The 20851-nt window shown below is 42.0% G+C and overlaps 1 protein-coding gene across 2 annotated transcripts; it reads left to right on the top strand.

Moving 5' to 3' along the window:
• The first annotated feature begins 1168 nt into the window (after positions 1-1168).
• NUDT4 (nudix hydrolase 4) lies at positions 1169-17478 on the top strand. 2 transcript variants are annotated; one of them, XM_055585615.1, is made up of 5 exons: positions 1169-1653; positions 11683-11793; positions 12625-12669; positions 14420-14507; positions 14693-17478. In XM_055585615.1, the coding sequence occupies exons 1-5, from the start codon at positions 1555-1557 to the stop codon at positions 14893-14895; spliced, it is 546 nt and encodes a 181-aa protein (XP_055441590.1). In that variant the 5' UTR covers positions 1169-1554; the 3' UTR covers positions 14896-17478. The 2 variants fall into 2 exon arrangements, with proteins under 2 accessions (XP_055441590.1, XP_055441597.1); XM_055585622.1 differs by having other exon boundaries at positions 1170-1653; positions 14423-14507.
• Positions 17479-20851: the final 3373 nt, after the last annotated feature.

Genomic DNA, 20851 nt, shown 5'->3' with positions numbered 1-20851 from the left:
CTCCTCCTCCTCCTTCAGCCTCAGCTCTTGGCCTGCTGCTTTTTCTGACTTGCGGATCTGGTCAAATCTCCCCATAAAACCCTCTATCACCTGAGACCTAGTCACATTTGTCATTTTACATGTTCTTGGGTGATTGCTTAATATTTGTCTGCTCTCAGGTGCCTACGCTCCGGGCAGGGCAGGGGCTGGTTTGAGATGCCAGGGTCTGGCACTCAGGAGGCCCTCCAGGAATGAAAACTGAACTGTCAGCTGGGGCTGGACCTAGGCGGCCCGGGCCCTGTGGAGGTGACAGGATGGAGCGGGGTGAGGGGCTCCCCTGGGCGTCCTTACCAACCTCCTTAACATTAAGGTAGGTCTCCTGGCTCCTATCCTGGCGCTTGTGTGAAAACACAAAAATCGTTTGTCCCAAGTCCCGGAGAGACTGAGCGCCCCTAGATAGTAGACATTCCATTCTATTTGGTGATGGCGGCCCCAACACCTGGCCATGTCTGTTACTTAGCAAGAGATACACTCAGAAGATATTAGCCGTAGCCAGCATTGATGAGTGCATTCTGGAGGGCAGGATAAAATGGGAGCCGTTATCCAGGGCTTCTAACAAACGTCTAAGCTTGAGTTGACTCTTTAAAGAATACAAGCGACGCTACCCCCAACCAAAGATTAAAAAATAAAAAGGAAATGTGCTTTCTCCCTTCCCCTGGAAAACAAAAACAATAAAACGTCTTCATCAACGTCTTCACCTTTCCAGGCCTCACTCGTCCGCCTCGCACTTGACGGGCGCTCTCTGGCCGTCTACACAGTTACTACAGAGGCTGCCAGCGCAACGGGGCCTCCAGACGTTTTCTGACCAGGAGCGATTTTGCCGAGGAGGAATGTGGCTAGGCCCTGCTCGTGGAGAGGCTATTTAAGGTCCTCGCAGGTAATATTACGGGACTTATAAACACGGGGGGAGACGTCTTTGCTTCTTTCCATTCGCTGGCACCTACCTAGCAGCCCGGTTCTCCCGCGCTGGGGCGGAGCACCAGCCCGCCCGCCCCGGCGAAATCCTGCCGCCTGAAGGCTGAGGCCCCGCCCCCGCTGCAACGGTTCCGGGCGCGCAGGCGCGCAGGGCGGTGCGCCGGGAGGGGGGGGGAGGGGGGCGGGGCGTGCCCGGCCCCTTAAATACGGCGAAGGGGGCGGTGCGAAGCTGCCGCGGCGCTGCTGCCCAGTCGGCGCCAGTTCCTGCAACTGTCTCCTCGTGGCGCGAGCCTGGAGCCTCGCTTTCTCCGGCAGCGAAGGCGGCAGCAGGAGGGAGCGGAGGCGAGCGTGCGGCGGGCTCCATGGAGAGCGGCGGACGCCCGAGCAGAGGCGGCGCTTCCACCCCGGCACCCGGGCTCCAGTGACCGACGCTCGCGCTCTGCCCGGCGTCGCTGCGGTCGTCTGCTCCGGGACTGACCCGGCCTCGCTGCCCTTCCCCGCGCCGCCTCCTCGCTTCCCTGCGTCCCGATTCGCCCTCGACCCCACTGCCCGGCGGGGTGGCGGCGGCCGGGGCAGCAGCGGCAGCAAGAACCCGCCTCTATGATGAAGTTCAAGCCCAACCAGACGCGGACCTATGACCGCGAGGGCTTCAAGAAGCGGGCGGCGTGCCTGTGCTTCCGGAGCGAGCAGGAGGACGAGGTGAGGGCGGCCGGCGCGCTTGGTCCCCTCCGCTAGGGCGCCGGGGCGGGGTTGGTGTGGGAGTCCGGGCTGGCCGGGATGGGAGGTCTTTGCCCTTGCCCTTCCCTGTCTCCATCCCCTTCCCAGCAGACCCTCCGTCTAGCCTCAGGGCTGGAAGGGATTAGCCCCCTCCCTCCTTCCCTCCCGCCCTCCCTCTCTCTTTCCTTCCTTTCTCTGGGTTGATTGTGGAAACAAAGGGGCTCGCCCAGCCCTGCGCTCTCCCACCGGGTCGTGGTTAGGACGGGAGGCCGAGACGCCTCCTGGCCCCCTGGAGGGTCCCGGGCCATCTTGGTCCCGCCTGGCGGGAGTCACCACTTTAACCTGCAAATGGAGCGTGAAACCAAATAAAACCTTGAGTGCTAACAGAGAGTAGAAATGGCGTGAATGCTGCAGCCCCAGCCCTTCTGCCTCTTATTATATTTTCCTCTCCCCTGAAATAGCAGTTTGTGGCTTCAGATGAATGTAGGCATGATTATGGAATATCCAGACAGTCCCCGTGCTTTAAAATAAAAACCCATTCGGTCTGGTTCTGTCAGTTCCACTTTTCGGTGGATCCTTTAGTTTACAAGCACTTGGCGTATTTATACTGGATTAAAAAAAAAACCCCTCCTCTTTTAAAGTTTTTTGACTATAGAATGATGGGTAGTGAAAAACGTGGAATCACCGGAAGGGAGAAGGGGGACTAGAGGTGGGCAAAGTTGCCATTTTCCGACGGTAGTCTCTACCTCTGCATATTTATCAGAGCTTTTTTGCTATGTTTTTCTTGACATCTGGCGAGAAGCAGTCTTTCTTGTTCTAAGAGGAAGCAGCAGTCTTCTGTTAATTCACTCATCAGCATTGGGTTGATAGTAAGGCCGTTGAGGTTTTTCTGGAGAACAGTTTATACTTGCTTCTGTTTCGCTTATTTAATTTAAAAATGGTTCAGTAGTTTTATTTTGCGTGGAGCAATAGTAGTAGTCGATTGGTAGCTGATAAAATCTTGTAGCATTGCCACTTCTAAATGGTTAGACAGGAAAAGCATTGAATTCTGCTTCCATATCCAATTATGTCCAATAAAATATTAAGCTAAAGCTGGAGGTGGGAATTTAATGGCTTCCTTATTGCTAGTCCCTGTAGTTAGGATGAGTATGACATAGTGTACTCTCAGCGGCTTATATTGTCATGCTAACAAAAATCAAAGTACCTCAGAATGGTGCTTTTCAGACTCTTTATTTTTTGAAAAGAAACCTAGCCTTTTAGTGCTGATCCCTTGCTCAGTTGGGGGTCTCTATTGGAATTTAAACTTAAATTCCAAAGGAGTTTTCTAGAGAAGTTGATGTTTTGGGGCTGGGCCTGTTTAGGAGAGCCAGAAAGTAGAGAATGGCTTTTAGCATTTACAAAGTCAAAGGGCTTTTTAAGTGCATTCTGTTAAAAAGATTAGAAGGTCCTTGAGGGAAGGACCACTGTTTAGCACAAAGCAAACTTTAAATATAAAATAATACACTTACCAGAAGTGATCAAGATAGGTCAAGAATCTTATCTGATTGGCTCACTATTGTGTAATTATTTTCTTAGTTGAGTGCTTACTAGGTGCTTGGCACTGCCTGAAGACTTTTAAGTTTGTTACATTTACTCTTCTTACTGCAGGTGTATAGGTGAGGAGACAGTTGCAGAGCAGAAGTACTTTGCCCAAATGAGGTAATTAGGAAATGGTAGAGTCGGAATTCAGCATCTGGTCCCTGCTGATGCTGGGCTCTGGGCACAGGGCTAGGCCCAGAGCAGTTGGGTACACAAGATTTGCTGAATGAGTGAGATCGTCCGAGGCTGAGTTTGGAAGACTTTTCAAAGTAGTGACTTTGAAGTCTTGCCATAATGTGAACGTGGAATTCAGGCTTTGTAAAAAACGAAGGTTCCCAGGGGAAAATATGGGAAATGGAAGGAAATTGAAACGGTCTGTATTGTGTGAATGGTAAAGCAAGAGTCTGAGGATAGCATCAGATGTTGATCGTAGCAGATAAATGAGTTGGTTTTCTGCTTTGAAATTGTTTTTACAGTAATAACGGAGAAGGCAATGGCACCCCACTCCAGTACTCTTGCCTGGAGAATTCCAGGGACGGGGGAGCCTGGTAGGCTGCCGTCTATGGGGTCGCACAGAGTCGGACACGACTGAAATGACTTAGCATTAGCAGCTACTGTAATAAATGCTAGACTCCTAGCCTCTAGTGGAATCAAGAGACCAGTGCCATTATAAAATAAAGAGCAAGATTTGAAGAATTTATTAGATAAGCTTATTACGTAAAACTTTGTAAATCTGATAACCTGGAGGTTGCGAAACCAAGTCAATCAGTTTGTTAGAGAATATGCTCTGAGGGAAGGCTCTGGAATTCTTTAAATAATTCACAGCCAACTTTAACGTCTGGTTTAGATCTTCAGGATCTTCGTTTCTGTAGTTGTGTTTATAGAGTGTAAAGTGAAATAAAATAGTAATTGCTTTTTGACCCTCAAGCTGTGCAGTGTTCCAGTCTGGCTCTCTACTTAAGGGGTTCTAAGTAGACTTTAGAATAGGTTTTTGTAGGACGGAAGGGTGTCCTCACAGCAGTTTTTATTCTTTGGGGTGTGGTTTTATGTATTTTCCCATTGCATCTCTTTCTTCCCTGAGTTAGATAATAAACATTAGCATCTGTAAAGGAAGAAATTAGGCAATGGAACTTGTCTCAAGGTCACAGAAGCTGGCAGATCATTTTGAACCCAGGCCCTTTATTTCTAAATCTCTTGTTCATTTGATCCTCTCCAACTAGTTATTTCTATGGGGAACCACCCTAACTTTTGACAGCTGGGCTTCCAGTCAAGACAACAAATAAGAATTCCATAGAGGAGCTGGGATCTCTGCCTTTGCAGTGAAAGTGGGCAGTACATTCACAAAAGGGAACCTGAAATGGATTCCATTGAATGTATTTGCATATATGATGGTTGGAACCAGGCTGCAAGATGACAAGTGTCGGCTCCTAAGGAACATGCTCTGTATAGCAGGAGGTTAGACAGATGACTGATACAAAAAGAAAAAAAGGTCGTATCCGACGCTTTGCAACCCCATGGACTGTAGCCCTCCAGGCTCCACAAAAAATTCTCTAGGCAAGAGTACTGGAGTGGGATGCTGCTATTCCCTTTTCCAGGGGATCTTCCAGACCCAGGGATCGAACCCGGGTCTCCTGCATTGCACACAGACTCGTTACCCTCTGACCCATCAGGGAGGCCCATAAAAGGTAATAAAGTGCTGGTGAAGTACTGTCGGACTTCCCATCTGGTGCTAGCGGTAAAGAACCCACTTGCCAGTGCAGGAGACAAAAAGACATGGATTAGATCCCTGGGTCAGGAATATCCACTGGAGTAGGAAAGGGCAAAATTAGTATTCTAGTATTCTTGTATTGCTAGTACTCTAGTATTCCTGCCTGGAGAATCCCATGAACAGAAGAGCCAAGAGCACTACAGTCCACAGGGTTGCAAAGAGTCAGACATGACTGAGCAACTTAGCATGCAGGCAAAAGTACCGTGAGGTGCTCCAGAGTTAAGATGCAGAATGAGTCATTCGGAGTTGGATTTCAGTGAGTGGGTAAGGAAGGACCAAACATCATAAACAGAGCAAGACTTGGGGCTGTGGTCTAATTGAACTGTAGCTTTAGGAGAGCAGAGAAAAAATAGTGGCTGAAAAACGAAGAGCACCTTCAGTGTAAGATTAAGGAGTTGCTTGCTGTATTTCAATTTTAGATGTATTCAAGTTTGGGGATGATCTGGCAGCAAAATAGGATAGAATTCTAAAGAGAGAAACAGAATGACTTGATCCTGGGTGGAATCCAGGCACAGTTGCAAGTGAGAAACATACAGTCTTAAGAACTTGCATTTGGACTTTTTGTTGTAATTGGCTTGTGAGCTCGCTGAGCCAGTCGTCTTGAAACCTGTGGAACTCTAAACCAGAGCTCTAATAAACAAAAACTAAGCCTTCCCTGTAGCTCAGATGGTAAAGAATCTATCTGCAATGCAGGAGACCCAGGTTCCATCCTCGAGTCAGGAAGATCCCCTGGAGAAGGGAGTGGTAAATGACTCGAGTATTCTTCCTTGGAGAATCCCATGGACAGAGGAGCCTGACAGGCTGTAGTCCACGGGGTTGCAAAGAGTTGGACACAACTGAGCAACTAACACTACTACTAAGAAATATTACGGCTTCTCTCTACTAGTACTTTAACCCCTAGAATCAATAAGCCTTTTCAGACATGTATGAAGAGCGTTGAGTCCCTAAAGGTTCTTACTTCAAATAGAAACCACTTTCATCAGAATTAACTATCCAAAGGTGGCCTTTTCTAACTGCAGGGAGATGTCACCAGCCTCCTTCATCTGTGCCTGCAGCTTTCCTAGACCTAGAGAAGGGCTGCTTAGCCTACCCAATCAGCCACTTCTTCAAGGGAAGGCCCTCATGTACGATTTGCATCCGTTTTTATTCTTATAAAAATTTTGGTATATCACCAAGGCTTTCTCCAGTTTTGTGAAAGTTTATCCCATCACTTCAGAACATTAACATGCTGGGAGAAAAAAGTCATGGTCAACCCAGCTTACCATGATCTACCAATCCATATAATCTGGGTTAAATATGTTTTCACAGAATGTGTCTTTATTTCTGATCTGACAGCACTCTGCCTCTGTAGCCCAAAAAGTAGTACCAGTTTGCTGAGTAATAGAACTTGGTAGTGGCTAGTGGATATATTAACTATTATTGTAACTTACTACCTTTTAAAATGTATGTGTGCGTAGTGGATGTTCCTAATATACTGCTGCACTAATTTTGGCCAAATGCCTATGAAACCGTTAAGTACAATCGAGATAGTTTTAACCATTCATGTTGTTCTTGTTAGTGATAATGTGGGAGAGAAAGACCAACAACCCCAAAACAGCTTCCAAATATACAGATACAATTTGCAAAATAAAATTCTTTATTCTTATATTTAGGGATCACTTAAGGGGTTCTCTGAATAACTTTGTTTTTTCTGAGAAAGATGTGGTAATTTATAGTGACTACTTGTTCACTTCCCTGGTGGCTCAGATGGTAAAGAATGCACCTTCAATGTGGGAGACTTGAGTTCCATCCCTGCGCTGGGAAGATCCCCTGGAAAAGGGAACGGCTGCCACTCCAGTATTCTAGTCTGGAGAATTCCATGGACAGAGGAGCCTGGTATGCTAGAGTCCATGGATTGCAAAGAGTCGGACAGGACTGAGCAGCTTTCACTTTCTCTTGTTCCTGGAGGCAGGCTGTGACCAAGAGCCACTGTAAGGGTAAAAGCTGAACCACGAAGGGCAATTTGGGGCCCCTTGGTGTAGGAAACCAACAGTCCCATGTACCTCCCGCCTCTGAGGGCATGGCTGTATTATGTAGACATCGAACAGCATATCCTAGTTTACACGCTTTTACACATCCCTCAGTGAGGAGGACTTGGGTGATATAGAGTAATATTATAGAATATTATTGGAATATTATTCCAATTTACAGACAAACCTTTGTCCAGCAAAATTCAGGGCTGGTTCCAAGTTGACTATCACTATACTATTGCTACTAAAAGTGAGAAATACCTCTATTCCAAATCTTGAAACATTGGGTATCTAAGAAAAACACATATGAAAAATAACTTCTCAACAATGCCAAGTGAATAGTATTTTATTCTGATAATTGACCAATACATGAAAAGAGGGATAAGCTCTGATAGTGTAGTAGGAGGAATCCTGATATGAAGGTGGCCAGGTCCAATTGGGTAAGAAGTGTCTTCACTTTTCACCACTCTAATGCCATTGGCGTTGGGGTTTGAATGTGATTCAAGTCTAATTCTGCAACTTGGTGGGTTGACTAGCCTCCTTTTTATAAATCTTTCCTTTGGTCTCAGCTCTGGCTTATCTGGAAAGTTAAGTGTCTACTTCCGTCTTTGTCATCTTGTCAGACGCACAAAATCTAATAGGTCTAGAAAAGTAGTTGAAAGAGAATTTAAAACCTATGAATGACAATGTATGGACCTGTCAGCTGTTAGTGTATCCTCTTATTGAAAGAGTTTTTGTAACCTATCTTTTGTTACTGCAGTAGTACCATTTATTTTAAAGCTTTGGTCATTTCTTTCATAAATAACAGTACTATTGGGGTTGGAAGGAAAGCTATGACAAACCTAGACAGCATATTAAAAAGCAGAGGCATCATTTTGCCGACAAAGGTCCATATAGTTAAAGCTATGCTTTTCCAGTAGTCATGTACAAATGTGAAATTCGGACCATAAAGAAGGCTGAGTACCGAAGAATTGATGCTTTCGAACTGTGGTTCTGGAGAACATACTGGAGAGTCTCTTAGACTGCAGGGAGATCAAACCAGTCAATCCTAAAGGAAATCAACCCTGAATATTCATTGAAAAACTGATGCTGAAGCTCCAATACTTTGTCCACCTGATGTGAAGAGCTGACTCATTGGAAAAGACCCTGATGCTGGGAAAGATTGAAGGCAGGAGGAGAAGCGGGCAACAGAGGATGAGATGGTTAGATAGTATCATTGACTCAATGGACCTGAATTTGAGCAAACTGGGAGATAGTGGAGGACAGAGGAGCCTGGTGTTCTGCAGTCCCTGGGGTTGCAAAGAGTCAGTCATGATTTAGCAACTGAACGACAACAAATACTGGCCAGAAGTATTTTGTTTGGATTTTTACGTACCATCTTATGGAAAAATCTGAATGAACTTTTTTTCCAACCTAAAACATAAATATATTCTTTCGCATATATATATATATTTAGTGGCAGATATCAATAGACTTACCTCATAGCAGCTGCACACCTTTTGTCTTGCACAACTTCCAGCAGATTTCACCACTTTCTCTCAGATTTTGCATCACAGACATCTAAGAGCCAACCTAGCACTGTGAAGCCAGTAAAATTATGGATACTTTTTAGTTGTCTGAGAGTAGAAAGAAGTCTGTAAAGGTTAATGCAGCTATAGAATTTAAAAATTGTGATAAGCATTATTTTGAGACAAAAGTGTGGATAGTCTGAGAACCCTCCTCTAGAAGTTTTTGTTTTTAGAAACACCTTTCTTAGAGCATTAGTTTGTATCCTAAAGCTGCATTGTAGATCTAGCACACGGGGGTTGTTACAGAATGTTAAGATGGCTTTGCAGGAATTGAGAGGGAGATACTGAGTAATAATACTCTGTGGTGTGGGTTTAGATTCTTCCAGTCTATAGTAGGGGTTTTAACTGTCCTTGTCTCTGCTTATACTGTTCAGATTTCTTTTCTTAATCCCACCCACCCCCTTCCCCTACCACACAGCCTTGACCTCATCTGCACTCCCAGGTACTCAAGATGAGTAGGCAAGTACTTAATAACATACCAGTTTCCAAATCTGTACCATCACCAAAGGCTCATTATCAGATCTCTTAAGCTAGTTGTTTAGATACTGATCATCTAAACATTTGGATGCTATACCTTAGGTATTACTCATTTAAAATTGATCATTTGGGGAAAGATACATTTGGAGTTAATGGCTTGATAAAATTTAATCACTTTGGAATGTCAGAGGACTCTTGCAGCACAATTTCTTGGTTTCTCAGCTAAATCATTTGGAAGAGAAGTTCAGTCATATGACAGTGATATCCTGTAGATAAAGATTTGGTTTTAAATTGGAAGCTTAAGTGTTAGTTCAAAAACAGACACAGACTGTACTAATGGTTTTTCAACATTATTAACCTTATGTAATTTAGCTCTTAAAGACTGTTGTGGTCAAATAGGAACATATTAGTCATTGACCTAGATACATGACACTGAATTTCATTTTTTTTTTCAGAACTCAAACGTTATGAATATTGATGGTTTTGAAACTCCCTGTTTACTCATTGAAGATGTACTTTTCTGATGGCTAGTTCCCTGCACCACCCTGTTCCATTATGAAGGTGATCAAGGAGGTTCCTTTTTGAGCATAGAATTAGGCAGTAAGAATTTTATCCAGATACTAGAAACCAGTTTATCCCTAACTCATGCCTAGGAACCAGGAAAAGAAGCCTCCAGCTCTGTGGTCAGAACTGGTGGTTACCATTTACTTTTTCCATAATACAGGATATAACACTTTTGTACCTAAACATTTTTTGTTTTAACTTAAAAACATATTCATTTGCCAGTCTTGATACAGGGTCAAAGCCTTTGAATACCGTAGACAATTGGCAAGTATACTTTTTGAATAAAATCCAAAGGCAAAATCTGATTTGCAGTTCACTTTGTATAAAGTAGGATTTTAACTTTCTAGATTTAAAAAATTTCCTTCTTCCAGTCTTTTTTTTTTTTAAGTAATCTTAGCCATACTTAATTTGATAGCAACTTTTAACAACCCATCTTTAATGGATTTTTGCAGAGCCTTTTTGATAACTACTTCCTGCCCTTGTTTTATCATTAACATTCAGTGATTACAAAAACAAGTGCAACTGGCAAAATCTGGGGAACAAGCTTGTCTTGACAGATGAATCCAACTCAGTTGGTGGGAAAGCAGAAGATCCAGCTGTGATGGCCAGCAGTACTCACTGTAGTGAGTACAGGGAGGCCAAGTGTGCTTGGCCTACTCAGGTAGGCTAGGGTCTGAGGTATGTTATACTCCTTAACACTCAACAGCCTTGCAAGGATAGTTACTTCTTTTTACAGAGGAGGACATTGTAACTAAGAAAGCTTAAATTTAAGGCGGTCTTACATTTCACTTTACCAGAATTTCTATATTTGGACTTGGTGCCCTCAGTGTCAGCCATTAGTACTTGGGGTGCTCAGTCAGGTCTGATTTCTTTGTGACTCCATGGACTGTAGCCCACCAGGCTCCTCTGGCCATGGGATTTTCCCCAAAAGAATACTGGAGTGGGTTGCCATTTCCTCCTCCAGGGTATCTTCCTGACCCAGAGAGCGAACCTGTGTCTCCTGCATTGGCAGGTGGATTCTTTACCAGTGAGCCATCTGGGAAACCCCATTAGTACTTTAGCTAAGGCTTTGTCAATTGTTAATTTACAGTGCTTTCTCTGGACTTGCCTCTTTTCTGCCTGTTATATACTTGGAGGAGTGTTGTAGTAAAGGCCTGTCCAGATCAGAATTGAGAGAAACAGTGCTCAGGTCCCTTGAGCGTTAGTTGATCCACCACTATGGGGTGATGCTATGTCTATAGCCAAGGCGTGCTGCCGCTTTTCAGATTGAGGGGAGTTATGCACTTGAAGTTATTCCCTCATCTCCCAACCCAATTTTCTTGAGGTTTGGGGGAAAGGTGGGACTTGTAAACTGGTGTCAGCCTGGAAGTTTCCGTTTGGGCAGATTGGGTTCTGAAGCTTACTCTTGTAGGTGAACCCTGGGCTGGCTATAAATTCCCAAGGGCCAGCCCTTTATCTGGCAGTAGGGACAAAGCTGGGCAGTCAGTTGGCACAGTGTCAGAAAACCAGAATCTGCACTGAGGATCAAGCTTTGCTCTCAGCTGATTAATTTCTGGAGAGAACTGTTTGCGTTTGCTTGAAGGCAATATACTAAGTAATTTTGCAGACATTTCTGTTCAAGTTGGTCAAGACGCCTGCACTTTCATAAACATCATTTGGTTATTTATCATAGTCTTTCCCCACCCCCGTCCTCTCAACTTGGGTAAATTCCAACCTAACCTAGTGCACAAATTTTCACTTATAGGATGGATGTTTACTTCTTGTTTCAGATACTGTTAAAAAGTGAACTGGCAGGATACTACTCTGTATTAATACAGTATATGGGGTTTTTCGTTTGTTTTATAACTGTGTGCACATTTCAAGCTTAATGCTGTTCTTGACCTGGATTTTCAGGGTTTCCTATAAAGGCCAAACAGTATTTTAGGCTTTGTGGGCCATACAGTTTCTGTTGAAATTGCCCAACTCTGCTGCTGTAGCATGAACAAATAAATGTGAATGTCCGTAGTACTTCTGGGGCTGGGGTTTACAGTTATGGTCGGGCTTGCAGGTCCTGTTGGTGAGCAGCAGTCGGTATCCAGACCAGTGGATTGTCCCAGGAGGAGGAATGGAGCCTGAGGAAGAGCCTGATGGCGCTGCTGTGAGGGAGGTTTACGAAGAGGTAAGACGGAGAGTTGTGCATCCTGGGTAAGGTTCACAAACGAGGCAGTCTGCTAAGTACACCGAGGAAGAGGCATGAGGACAGGCAGGTCACACAGTGCTGTTTGGTTGTCTAACTCAATATTTTCAAGCGTGTGACTACAGCTAGCACTTTGGTAAGCAGATTATTTTTTTCTACCTGGTAAAATAGTTAAAAATCAATGTGGAAATCCCCCAGAGCTGAATAACACACAGTTACATAACAGTTAGTCTCATCAGTGATCAATATATAACGTGATGGCCTTGCCCCAAAGCAAGGTCAGTGTTAACCGAGCAAAAATGCAGAGAAAAAAATTCATCATGTGCATCAATTCATTTTCAGACATACATACAGGAAGCCAGTAGCTCTTATTTTACTAGCTTTGTCTTAAAGTTCAGTGAAATGAGGGCACACACATGCACAGATGCACACTTGACCTGCTTGTCTTCTCACAGCTGAGAGGAGATGGAACTTGCTTTTACTCAGGAGCAAAACAGCATAGATCAAGTGCCATAAAAACTTCTTGAACAGCAGTTAGGGCATAATGAGAAGTGAGTGATGAGGTTCTCACTGGGTGTTGGTGTGTAATTGAAAAGGTTTTCTAGAGACGAGTCTTAAGGGATAAGCATTCTCAGAGAAAGCACGTGCCAGCCTGTTAGTTTTCATTCTGGGTTTGTGGCGCACACTGAAGTTCCAGTCTGTCACAGCACCAGGTAAAAGGAACAGAACTGTGCAGTGGAAGGGTAACAGAGAAAACAACTTGCATATAAATTTTGTTACATAAAAATTTTATATTTTGTCTTTTTTTAATAGGCTGGAGTAAAAGGAAAATTGGGCAGACTCCTGGGCATATTTGAGGTGAGTTACAAAAGTAATCCTCATCTTGCTGATAGAATTAATGACTTCTTCCTTCCTAACAGGCCAGGTAATCTGGCAGCAGCCTGAACTAGATATTCCTCTGAAGCTACCAGTAGGCAAGGAAATCATAAGGATTTAGGAGGGAGGGAAGTGGAAGCTGCTTGACTTTCATATACCATTACTACAATATTCTCAGGATCACCTAAGGGCTTAGGTCTCTCATGGATACTGCCTGGAAATGAACCCTTTGCCTTCAGCATGTAACACTGGATGATATGCATAACAACTTTATCCTAAAAGGACACCGTGAGGATGCAAAACTCAGATGCACAGACTAGACACTAGAAGCACAGAATTCTCTGCTATAATTTGTTACTGCTGGAGGCAGAATGGAATTTGTGCAGAGGAAATTTGAAAGTAACAAGTATTCCATGGAAGGTGGGGAGAAATGAGGTCAGGTCATGAGACCCAAGCTGTTCTCAAATATATTTTCATATAAGATTCAGACCTAGATACATGGTATATCAGACACATTGTGATTTTTTTTTCTCCAAGATACCCTTTAAGCCTGCTGATAGGACTATAAATATACAGTCCTTAAAGATTTTATCTTTTAGCCTTTTTCAGAAATCAGAAAAAATTCTGATTGTACAGCACCTGGTAGAATTGATGACTCCCAGAATACAGTACCTGTAAAGAGTAAAGTTCATAATTTTCCAGAATTCACCACTTGCTTTACCCAGTTAAATAGCACCATCTCCTGGTTAAACTGAAAAACATTGTGAGTTTTCTGTAACTGAGTAACCATGGTACACATAATAGTACATATGTGAATATGCTGACAAGATTTTTAAAGAAAACTTCTCATGTTTGTGTAACATGGGAAGGCAACAGTAATAAGTGCTTTACAAATACTATTTAAATTTCATAGAATCTGAACAGAAAATGGTAATCAGTGTACCTTTCCCTTTAGAAAACTATAAGGGAAAATTAGAATGTTCCTGCCTAGTTACCAGGGTGATTTTGATTAATTTGTGAACATAGCAAATAAGTGTATTGATTTTCCAGGCATAGAGTTAAGATGACAGATCCTTAAGCATAATGTTTTAAGTGAGAGAGGCCTCTATTTTATTCCTGTTCTCTTTCATTCCCAAAGACATAAGATACTGAATGAGTGAATTACTCTGGAGATTTGTGGTAAAAAACAATTAGGGCAGTTGTCTGACATCTTAGACTATAGCAAACAAGGTTACCTTTAATCAAGGTGAAGGTGAGCCCCTTCCTTTAAGGCCAGCTTGTGTTTGATTTTGAACCTAAACACAAGGCTAGGTGGCAGTTTTAATAGGAGTAAAAACTGAGTTGGCGCATATAGGACATGGCATTCTAGAAATGCACTATCCTTGTACTGTTCTCAACTTCCGCTGTGCATAGTTCACCAGGAAGCTTTTACGTACTCAGGCCTCCTCTCAGACTAACTGAATCAGTGTCTCTTAAAAAAAAAAAAAGAAACCAACTGCATCCTGGGTGATGAAATAGATGGTCAAGGTTGAGGGGCCCTGGTCTAGGTTAGTAAGTCTGTTCATGTTTCGTCTTACATAAATTCATGCGGCTGCTGAGGGTTGTAGGACTGAGTACACTTGGCTGTGTTGGCAGGTAAACCATGCTGATATACACCGCGCTGAATTCTTCACTCGAAACGTGTACATGACTAGCTCTTGTAGATTAAAATGCTTTTCTCTTTATATTCAAGCAGAACCAAGACCGAAAGCACAGAACATACGTTTATGTTCTTACTGTCACTGAAATATTAGAAGACTGGGAAGATTCTGTTAATATAGGTAAATTCCCTTTCCTTTTGCTATCTGCATTCTTTAAATTCATACTACATATGTATATTCAGTTTGCATCTTATTTTTTGGCTGCTTTTTAGAGAAGATCAATATACCTCTCCCAATTTGAGTTATCTTACAATTGTAAGTTAACTTCATTTATTTTTATTTTTATTTCATTTGGTGTTTTTTAGGAAGGAAGAGAGAGTGGTTCAAAGTAGAAGATGCCATCAAAGTTCTCCAGTGCCATAAGCCTGTACATGCAGAGTATCTGGAAAAACTAAAGCTGGGTTGTTCTCCCACCAATGGAAACTCTACAGTCCCTTCCCTTGCAGACAGTAACACCTTGTTTGTAACTGCTGCACAGACCTCTGGGCTGCCGTCTAGTGTAAGATAGAGAGAATTGCAAAGACCTCTTCCACCCTGTGCAGTCTTGTGGGCAGAGGCTTCTTTATTATCCTTGACAAACATCTGAATGACGCTTGCAAACTGTCTGAATTTGCCATGCAGGATTTTCAAACAATTTGCATGTTTTTCAGATGCTTTCAAATCTTCTTTAAAAAAAAAAAAAAAAAAATAGTGTAAAATATTTTAATAAGCCAAAGCCATGTGGAATTTTTTTTAGATGCCTTAACTGTACCCCCCTTACTCCAGTCCACCCACCCACCATGTTATTTTGGTTGGCATTTCACAGCATTTTGTTCTTCCGTGTTTGTCCATTTGCTATCAGTCTGTGGGTTTTGTCACATCAACTTATTTGTGGGTATGTTTTCCCCCCTCAAATTGTTTTGTCATTTACAAAACACACACACACACAAAATCATTTTCACATACTCAACAAATCCTTCTGTTTTGGGAATTTATGACAATAATTCTTGATATTAAAGCAGTCCATGAACCCAAAACTTATTTCATAGGATCACAATTTTAATTCATAGATCCCAGATTTGGACTGTTTTTTCTATATGACCCTATTTTCAGGAATTTGTCAAACTTGTCTCAATTTTCACAAGTGGTATTACATCACCTGATAGGGCCAATTCCCGTAAAGGGACTCAACAGTCACTTTAAGACAAAGTTGGACTCTATTGAGCTAGTGATTGTTAAGCAGGTACTATAAGCAAATTGCATGTAGTAGATAACATCTTATCATGAAAACTGTACTCCTAGAATTTGAGTTAACATGCTCCATGGCCAGTTCCCTTTATCCATAATCTCTCTTCACACAGAATACATGAGAACTATACATCCCTCAGTGTAAACTAATTTTAAAAACATTTGGTTTTCTAATTTAGTGACATCAGTTAAACTTGCTGGTAAAGGCCAGTCGATGCTGACTGCATCACAGTTGAGTGAAATGGCCTTGTTCAGCTGTTACAGACCTAGATTGTTAAGGCACCTTAGAACATCTCATCTTTTATAGCTGGTCAGTAGGTATTATATAACTAAATACTGGGGCTCTGGAACATACCTGGACTAAGAATTTGTCTTACACTTGTCTTTATATTCACTTAAATCCAAGAATCCCACCTAACAGAAACACATGAATACCTTGTCTGTACTTTGCTGACCAAGCGAGAAATGAGGTGGGGTAAAGTGAAAGATGATTCCATATGTAGACATTAGCTTTTTGTAAACATCATAACTGGTGAATATAAAGTAGAAAGTAAGCATAGTTACACATTTGTTCTCTAAATTGTCAACCTTTAAAACATAATTGCTGCTAAAAATAGAATACTGTTACACTTAAGGAAAATTGGTGCCACTGTTTTGAAAATGAGATCTTGTGCCGTAGATGCAGCTGAACTAAATATAAATATTAGTTCACAAATGAATGCTGTCAAAGGAATGAGTAAAGTAAAAAAACTTAACCAATGACATTTCATCCTAAATTATGTAATGTGATCAAACATGATCATCCAGAATTTTTATATTTTTCTTTGTACAGAGGTTATGTATTCTAGGTGTTTTGTTTTTTTTTTAAAGGAAACATTTTAAATCCCACAGATTGACACTTTGTGGTTTTTTCTCAGTAATCTCTGAAGTTTCTTTAAATTATATACTTAACGCAGCAGAGAGAACTGGATTGTTTTTGTATATAAGACTTGTGTCCACCTGAAATGTCAGAAGTACTGGGGGAGGGGGGCTGGGTATCTTGTATATGATATTAGAGGTAATAATGCATGAACTTATTTTATAAACTCTTGGACTATGTATTTGACATGTAAAATATGTACAGTATTAATGTCAGCCATTTCTTAAAAGTGAGCCTATAAATATTGTTGTATAATTTTCTTTGGTCAGAAACATTTGGAGTAAGTAGTACCACTGGGTCAGGATTTTCTTCAGTGCTGTTTAGCAGACCACCTGTCTTTAGTCTGTGCAACTAGGAAAAATTTGTATAATGCATCAAAATACTTCAGTTGTCACACTTTAAATTTCACACTTGACTATTCTTTTGGAACCCAGCCTAGCAAAATTTCCTAGAGGAAAGGCCCTAAGGAGACTTATTTCTGTTAAGAGAAAAAGCCGACTTTTGCAGACTCAAGAGCTGACCCTACTGGAGATAAAGAATAGTGTCTACTAGCTCAACTCTCCAGAGTTTTCAGTGTTGGAACTCTCACCTATGCTTTCTGTGGGGTAGCAAGATAAATTTGGGCAGCTAAAATTTTCAGTTCATTGTGCCTCCTGATTAAAAAAGTTTATAAAGTAACTTGTAGACACAAAGTAGCAACTGGCTTGCATGTTTGTTGCTGGGTTGTTGGTGGTTGTTTTTTTTTTTTTTTTGTAAACTGGTGAAATTTTTCAACCAGGCATATGCCATTCAATTTTCTGTCAATCACACAGAACTGAAGGGGAAATGATTGTTGTATACACTTTGCTTTGCATGGTCTCATTTGAGATAATTGGTGTAAGAATCTTGACTTTTTTTATATTTGGAAACATCAAATAAAAAATGGAAATGAGTTTTTTTAACACAGCTTAGCACTGTCAAAGTGAAAACTTGTCTGGTGTTCCACAGTAACAGCTTTACTTACTGTCTTCCCATTGATGGCCATATAATTTTCTGCTAGTCATTTATTTATACACTTCCTTTTTATGATTCTTACTAGTGGAATTAACTAACGTAAAAGGGCTCACCAGTAAGGTGTTGCCATTACTCTCCCATTCTGTTTTCCATCTTGTACAGGACATCAGTCATGCCACTGTGGTTCTCTTATTTATTGCTATTCTCCTTTCCTAATGGAGTTTGTGTTAAATTGTTAATTTTCAAGGGGCTTGGCTTATCCTGAGTACTTTGGTGTAGAACGTTGCAGATACTTTCTACAGTATGGTCACGTTAATTATTACAGCTGTTTGAAAAAGGTGACGGGTGAGGCCATTTTATTTACCCAAAATAACTGTTTACGTAAGATGAACTTTCGAATCCTCACATAAAAGTCCTACTCAGATCTCATTTGGTTTTGATTAAGATTGTTAAGTTGGAAGAAAAGAGAAAGCTTGGCATTTTCTAATGTCTTCACATTGGAATACAAGAATTTTCTACAGATCTCTTACACAGAACTAGTTAAAGACTAGTTGAGTTTATTAAAGTATGATTTGTGACAGATACGTTACAGCTGGAATGTTGTAGCTGATGGTCCTCAAATGAAGTTTCCATCCAGTACAGTACCTTGTTTCATAAATTCTTAATGCAACATTCACCGTTAGCTGCACAGTGGTCCGCATTTGCTTTATGCCCAGCGTTAGTGCCACAGCATAGAAAAGTTCCTACCCTCAAGGAGCTTATGTTCTAGTAAGGCATAGAGATGAGTTATTTATACATCAGAAAATGTCCTTGAAGATGTAAGCTCTATTTTTTAAGACATGTACCATTTTCAAAAACAAAAATCTTTATTTGAAAATGTGATTCCCCATCAAATACTTTCATACATTTTATATGGAACTATAGGACAAAATTCAGGTTGAAAAGTGATCTCATCCCTGGTGCTGCTCCTCGCCTTAACTTTTAGTACCTTCCTGACTAATTCCCATGCGGCTCAGCTGGTGAAGAATCCGCCTACAATGTGGGAAACTTGGGTTTGATCCCTGAGTCGGCAAGATCCCCTGGAGAAGGGAAAGGCAACCCACTCCAGTATTTTGTAATTCCATGGTCTGTAGAGTCCATGGGTTCGCCAAGAGCCAAACACAACTGAGCAACTTTCACTTTTACTTGACTAGTTCCCTTGGCTAAATTCGAGCAGTAAGATGGGAAGGCCCCCAAGTGTTATCTTGGCACTGCATTATGGCAAAGACCCTAATTTACTCAGAAACTAGTCTTATATTTCTCTACTTTGATGTGATTTCAACTGATTATGATCCCAGAAGTTGTTCTTCCCAATATGTGGAGTACTACCCTCTGGACATCATGTTATCTGGTTCTAAACAGTAGTGCCAGACATAATAGTACTGTATATCTTCCTGCTTTTCTCAGTTTTTACTCAAATTCATTCCATAGTCAGTGAAATAAAAAATACTTTATTTGGCTATTACTGTATAGTAAGAGGTATGTGTAATCAAACATACCTTTTGACCAAGTTAATACACCAGGAATCTAAAGGAATGCGGACACAAATGTACCTACCAAGGTAAGGGAACCAAACTGGTGAGGCATGGAAATAAAATGCCCAGGCCCAAAGGCCTAATGGTTAACTAGTAAATGTGTCCACAGGGTGGAATATTATACAGACAAAAACGGTATTCAGGTTAAGGATGCCAGAATAAACTGGTGTGGCAATGTAGCACCACTATTAAATTTTAAATGCAGGCTTCCCTGGTGGCTCAGTGGTGAAGAATCCACCTGCCAGTGCAAGAGACACAGGTTCAATCCCTGATCCAGGAAGTTCCCCACGTGCCATGGAGCAGCTAAGCGCATGTACGGTTACTAAGCCAGTGCTTTAGAGCCCGGGAGCTGCAACTTCTGAAGCCCACGTGCCCTAAAGCCCACGTGCTCAGCAACAAGAAAAGCCACCACAATGATGGCCCATGCTCCCCAGTTAGAAAGTCTGTATCAACGAAGGCCTGACACAGCCAAAAATTAAAAAAAAAAAATGCATATAACTCTCACCTACTTCTGGGAACCTAGTCAACAAAAATCAAAATATGGTCAAAGGTGTGTACTGCATTATTTATAAAACTCGCATCAACTTAAATGTACAGATTGGGTGGGGTTGAGTTACAGTCATCTATTTGATAGATAGCAAAGAAATGTGCTGCCAGAGACAGAGTTCCTTTCAGTAATCGCTAATTGAAAAACACTACACAGAATTTCCTGTCAAAGGTCACTTTTAAAGAAGTCTCTACAGATTTTCTTTAAAAATCAAATCCTGTATAATTTTGAACATTCGGAGTTCAAAGTTCATTCCTGTGAACATTGAGAAATTTGGTATGAAAATATATCACAGATGAAAAAAACAGGGCTTGATAAATGCCCAATCTGTATAACTTGTCAAAGTATGTTAATATCAAAGCAGAAAAGTGGCACCTGCACAAATCATTCCTGTTCCAGTTAACATACCACTTTCTAAAGGCTTCCCTGATGGAGCTGGTGGTAAAGAACCTGCCTGCCAATGCAGCTAAGAGATACAGGTTCAATCCCCGGGTTGGGAAGATCCCCTGGTGGAAGAAATGGCAACCCACCCAGTGTTCTTGCCTGGAGAATCACTATGGTCAGAGGAGCCTGGTGGGCTACGGCCCATGGAGTCGCGAAGAGCTGGACACGACTGGAGCAACTTAACATGCACACATCACTTTTTAAAAGCGGGGGAGACATATCCTGCTTATAACACAAGAGCAAGTAATCAGGCACTGTCAAGTAGGCAGGGGTTAACAGCCTGGTGCACGCGTGCTCAGCTGTGTCTGACTTCGGGACCCTATGGACCAGCTCGCCAGGCTCCTCTGTCCATGGGATTTTCCAGGCAAGAAGCAAGAATACTGGAGTGGGTTGCCATTTCCTTCTCCTACAAGTCAAATGGAGACCCCAGCCTGTTTTTGTGTATTCCACAAACTTGGAATGCTTTTCACATTTTCAGTAGTTGGGGGGAAAATACTCTGACATGAAAACTAAAGTTCTGTCTGAGCAGAGAACAGCATGCCCATTTGTTTGTAACTGTCTATGGATGTCTTCTCACCACACTGGCAGAGCTGAGTAACTTGAGACAGACCCATGGCCTGGAAAGCCCAAAATATTTACTGCTTCAGAATGAAAAAAACACGGATTGCAACCATTTGGTCCTACTCCTTTGGTTACTCACAGTTATATTACTTCCTGCCAAAACATAAGGAAAACAGCACCAACTTGAAATCTGGTGCAA

The sequence above is a fragment of the Bubalus kerabau genome, chromosome 1, assembly GCF_029407905.1.
Source record: "Bubalus kerabau isolate K-KA32 ecotype Philippines breed swamp buffalo chromosome 1, PCC_UOA_SB_1v2, whole genome shotgun sequence".
NCBI classification, from domain to species: domain Eukaryota; kingdom Metazoa; phylum Chordata; class Mammalia; order Artiodactyla; family Bovidae; genus Bubalus; species Bubalus kerabau.
This window is presented reverse-complemented; position numbering and strand designations above follow the sequence as displayed.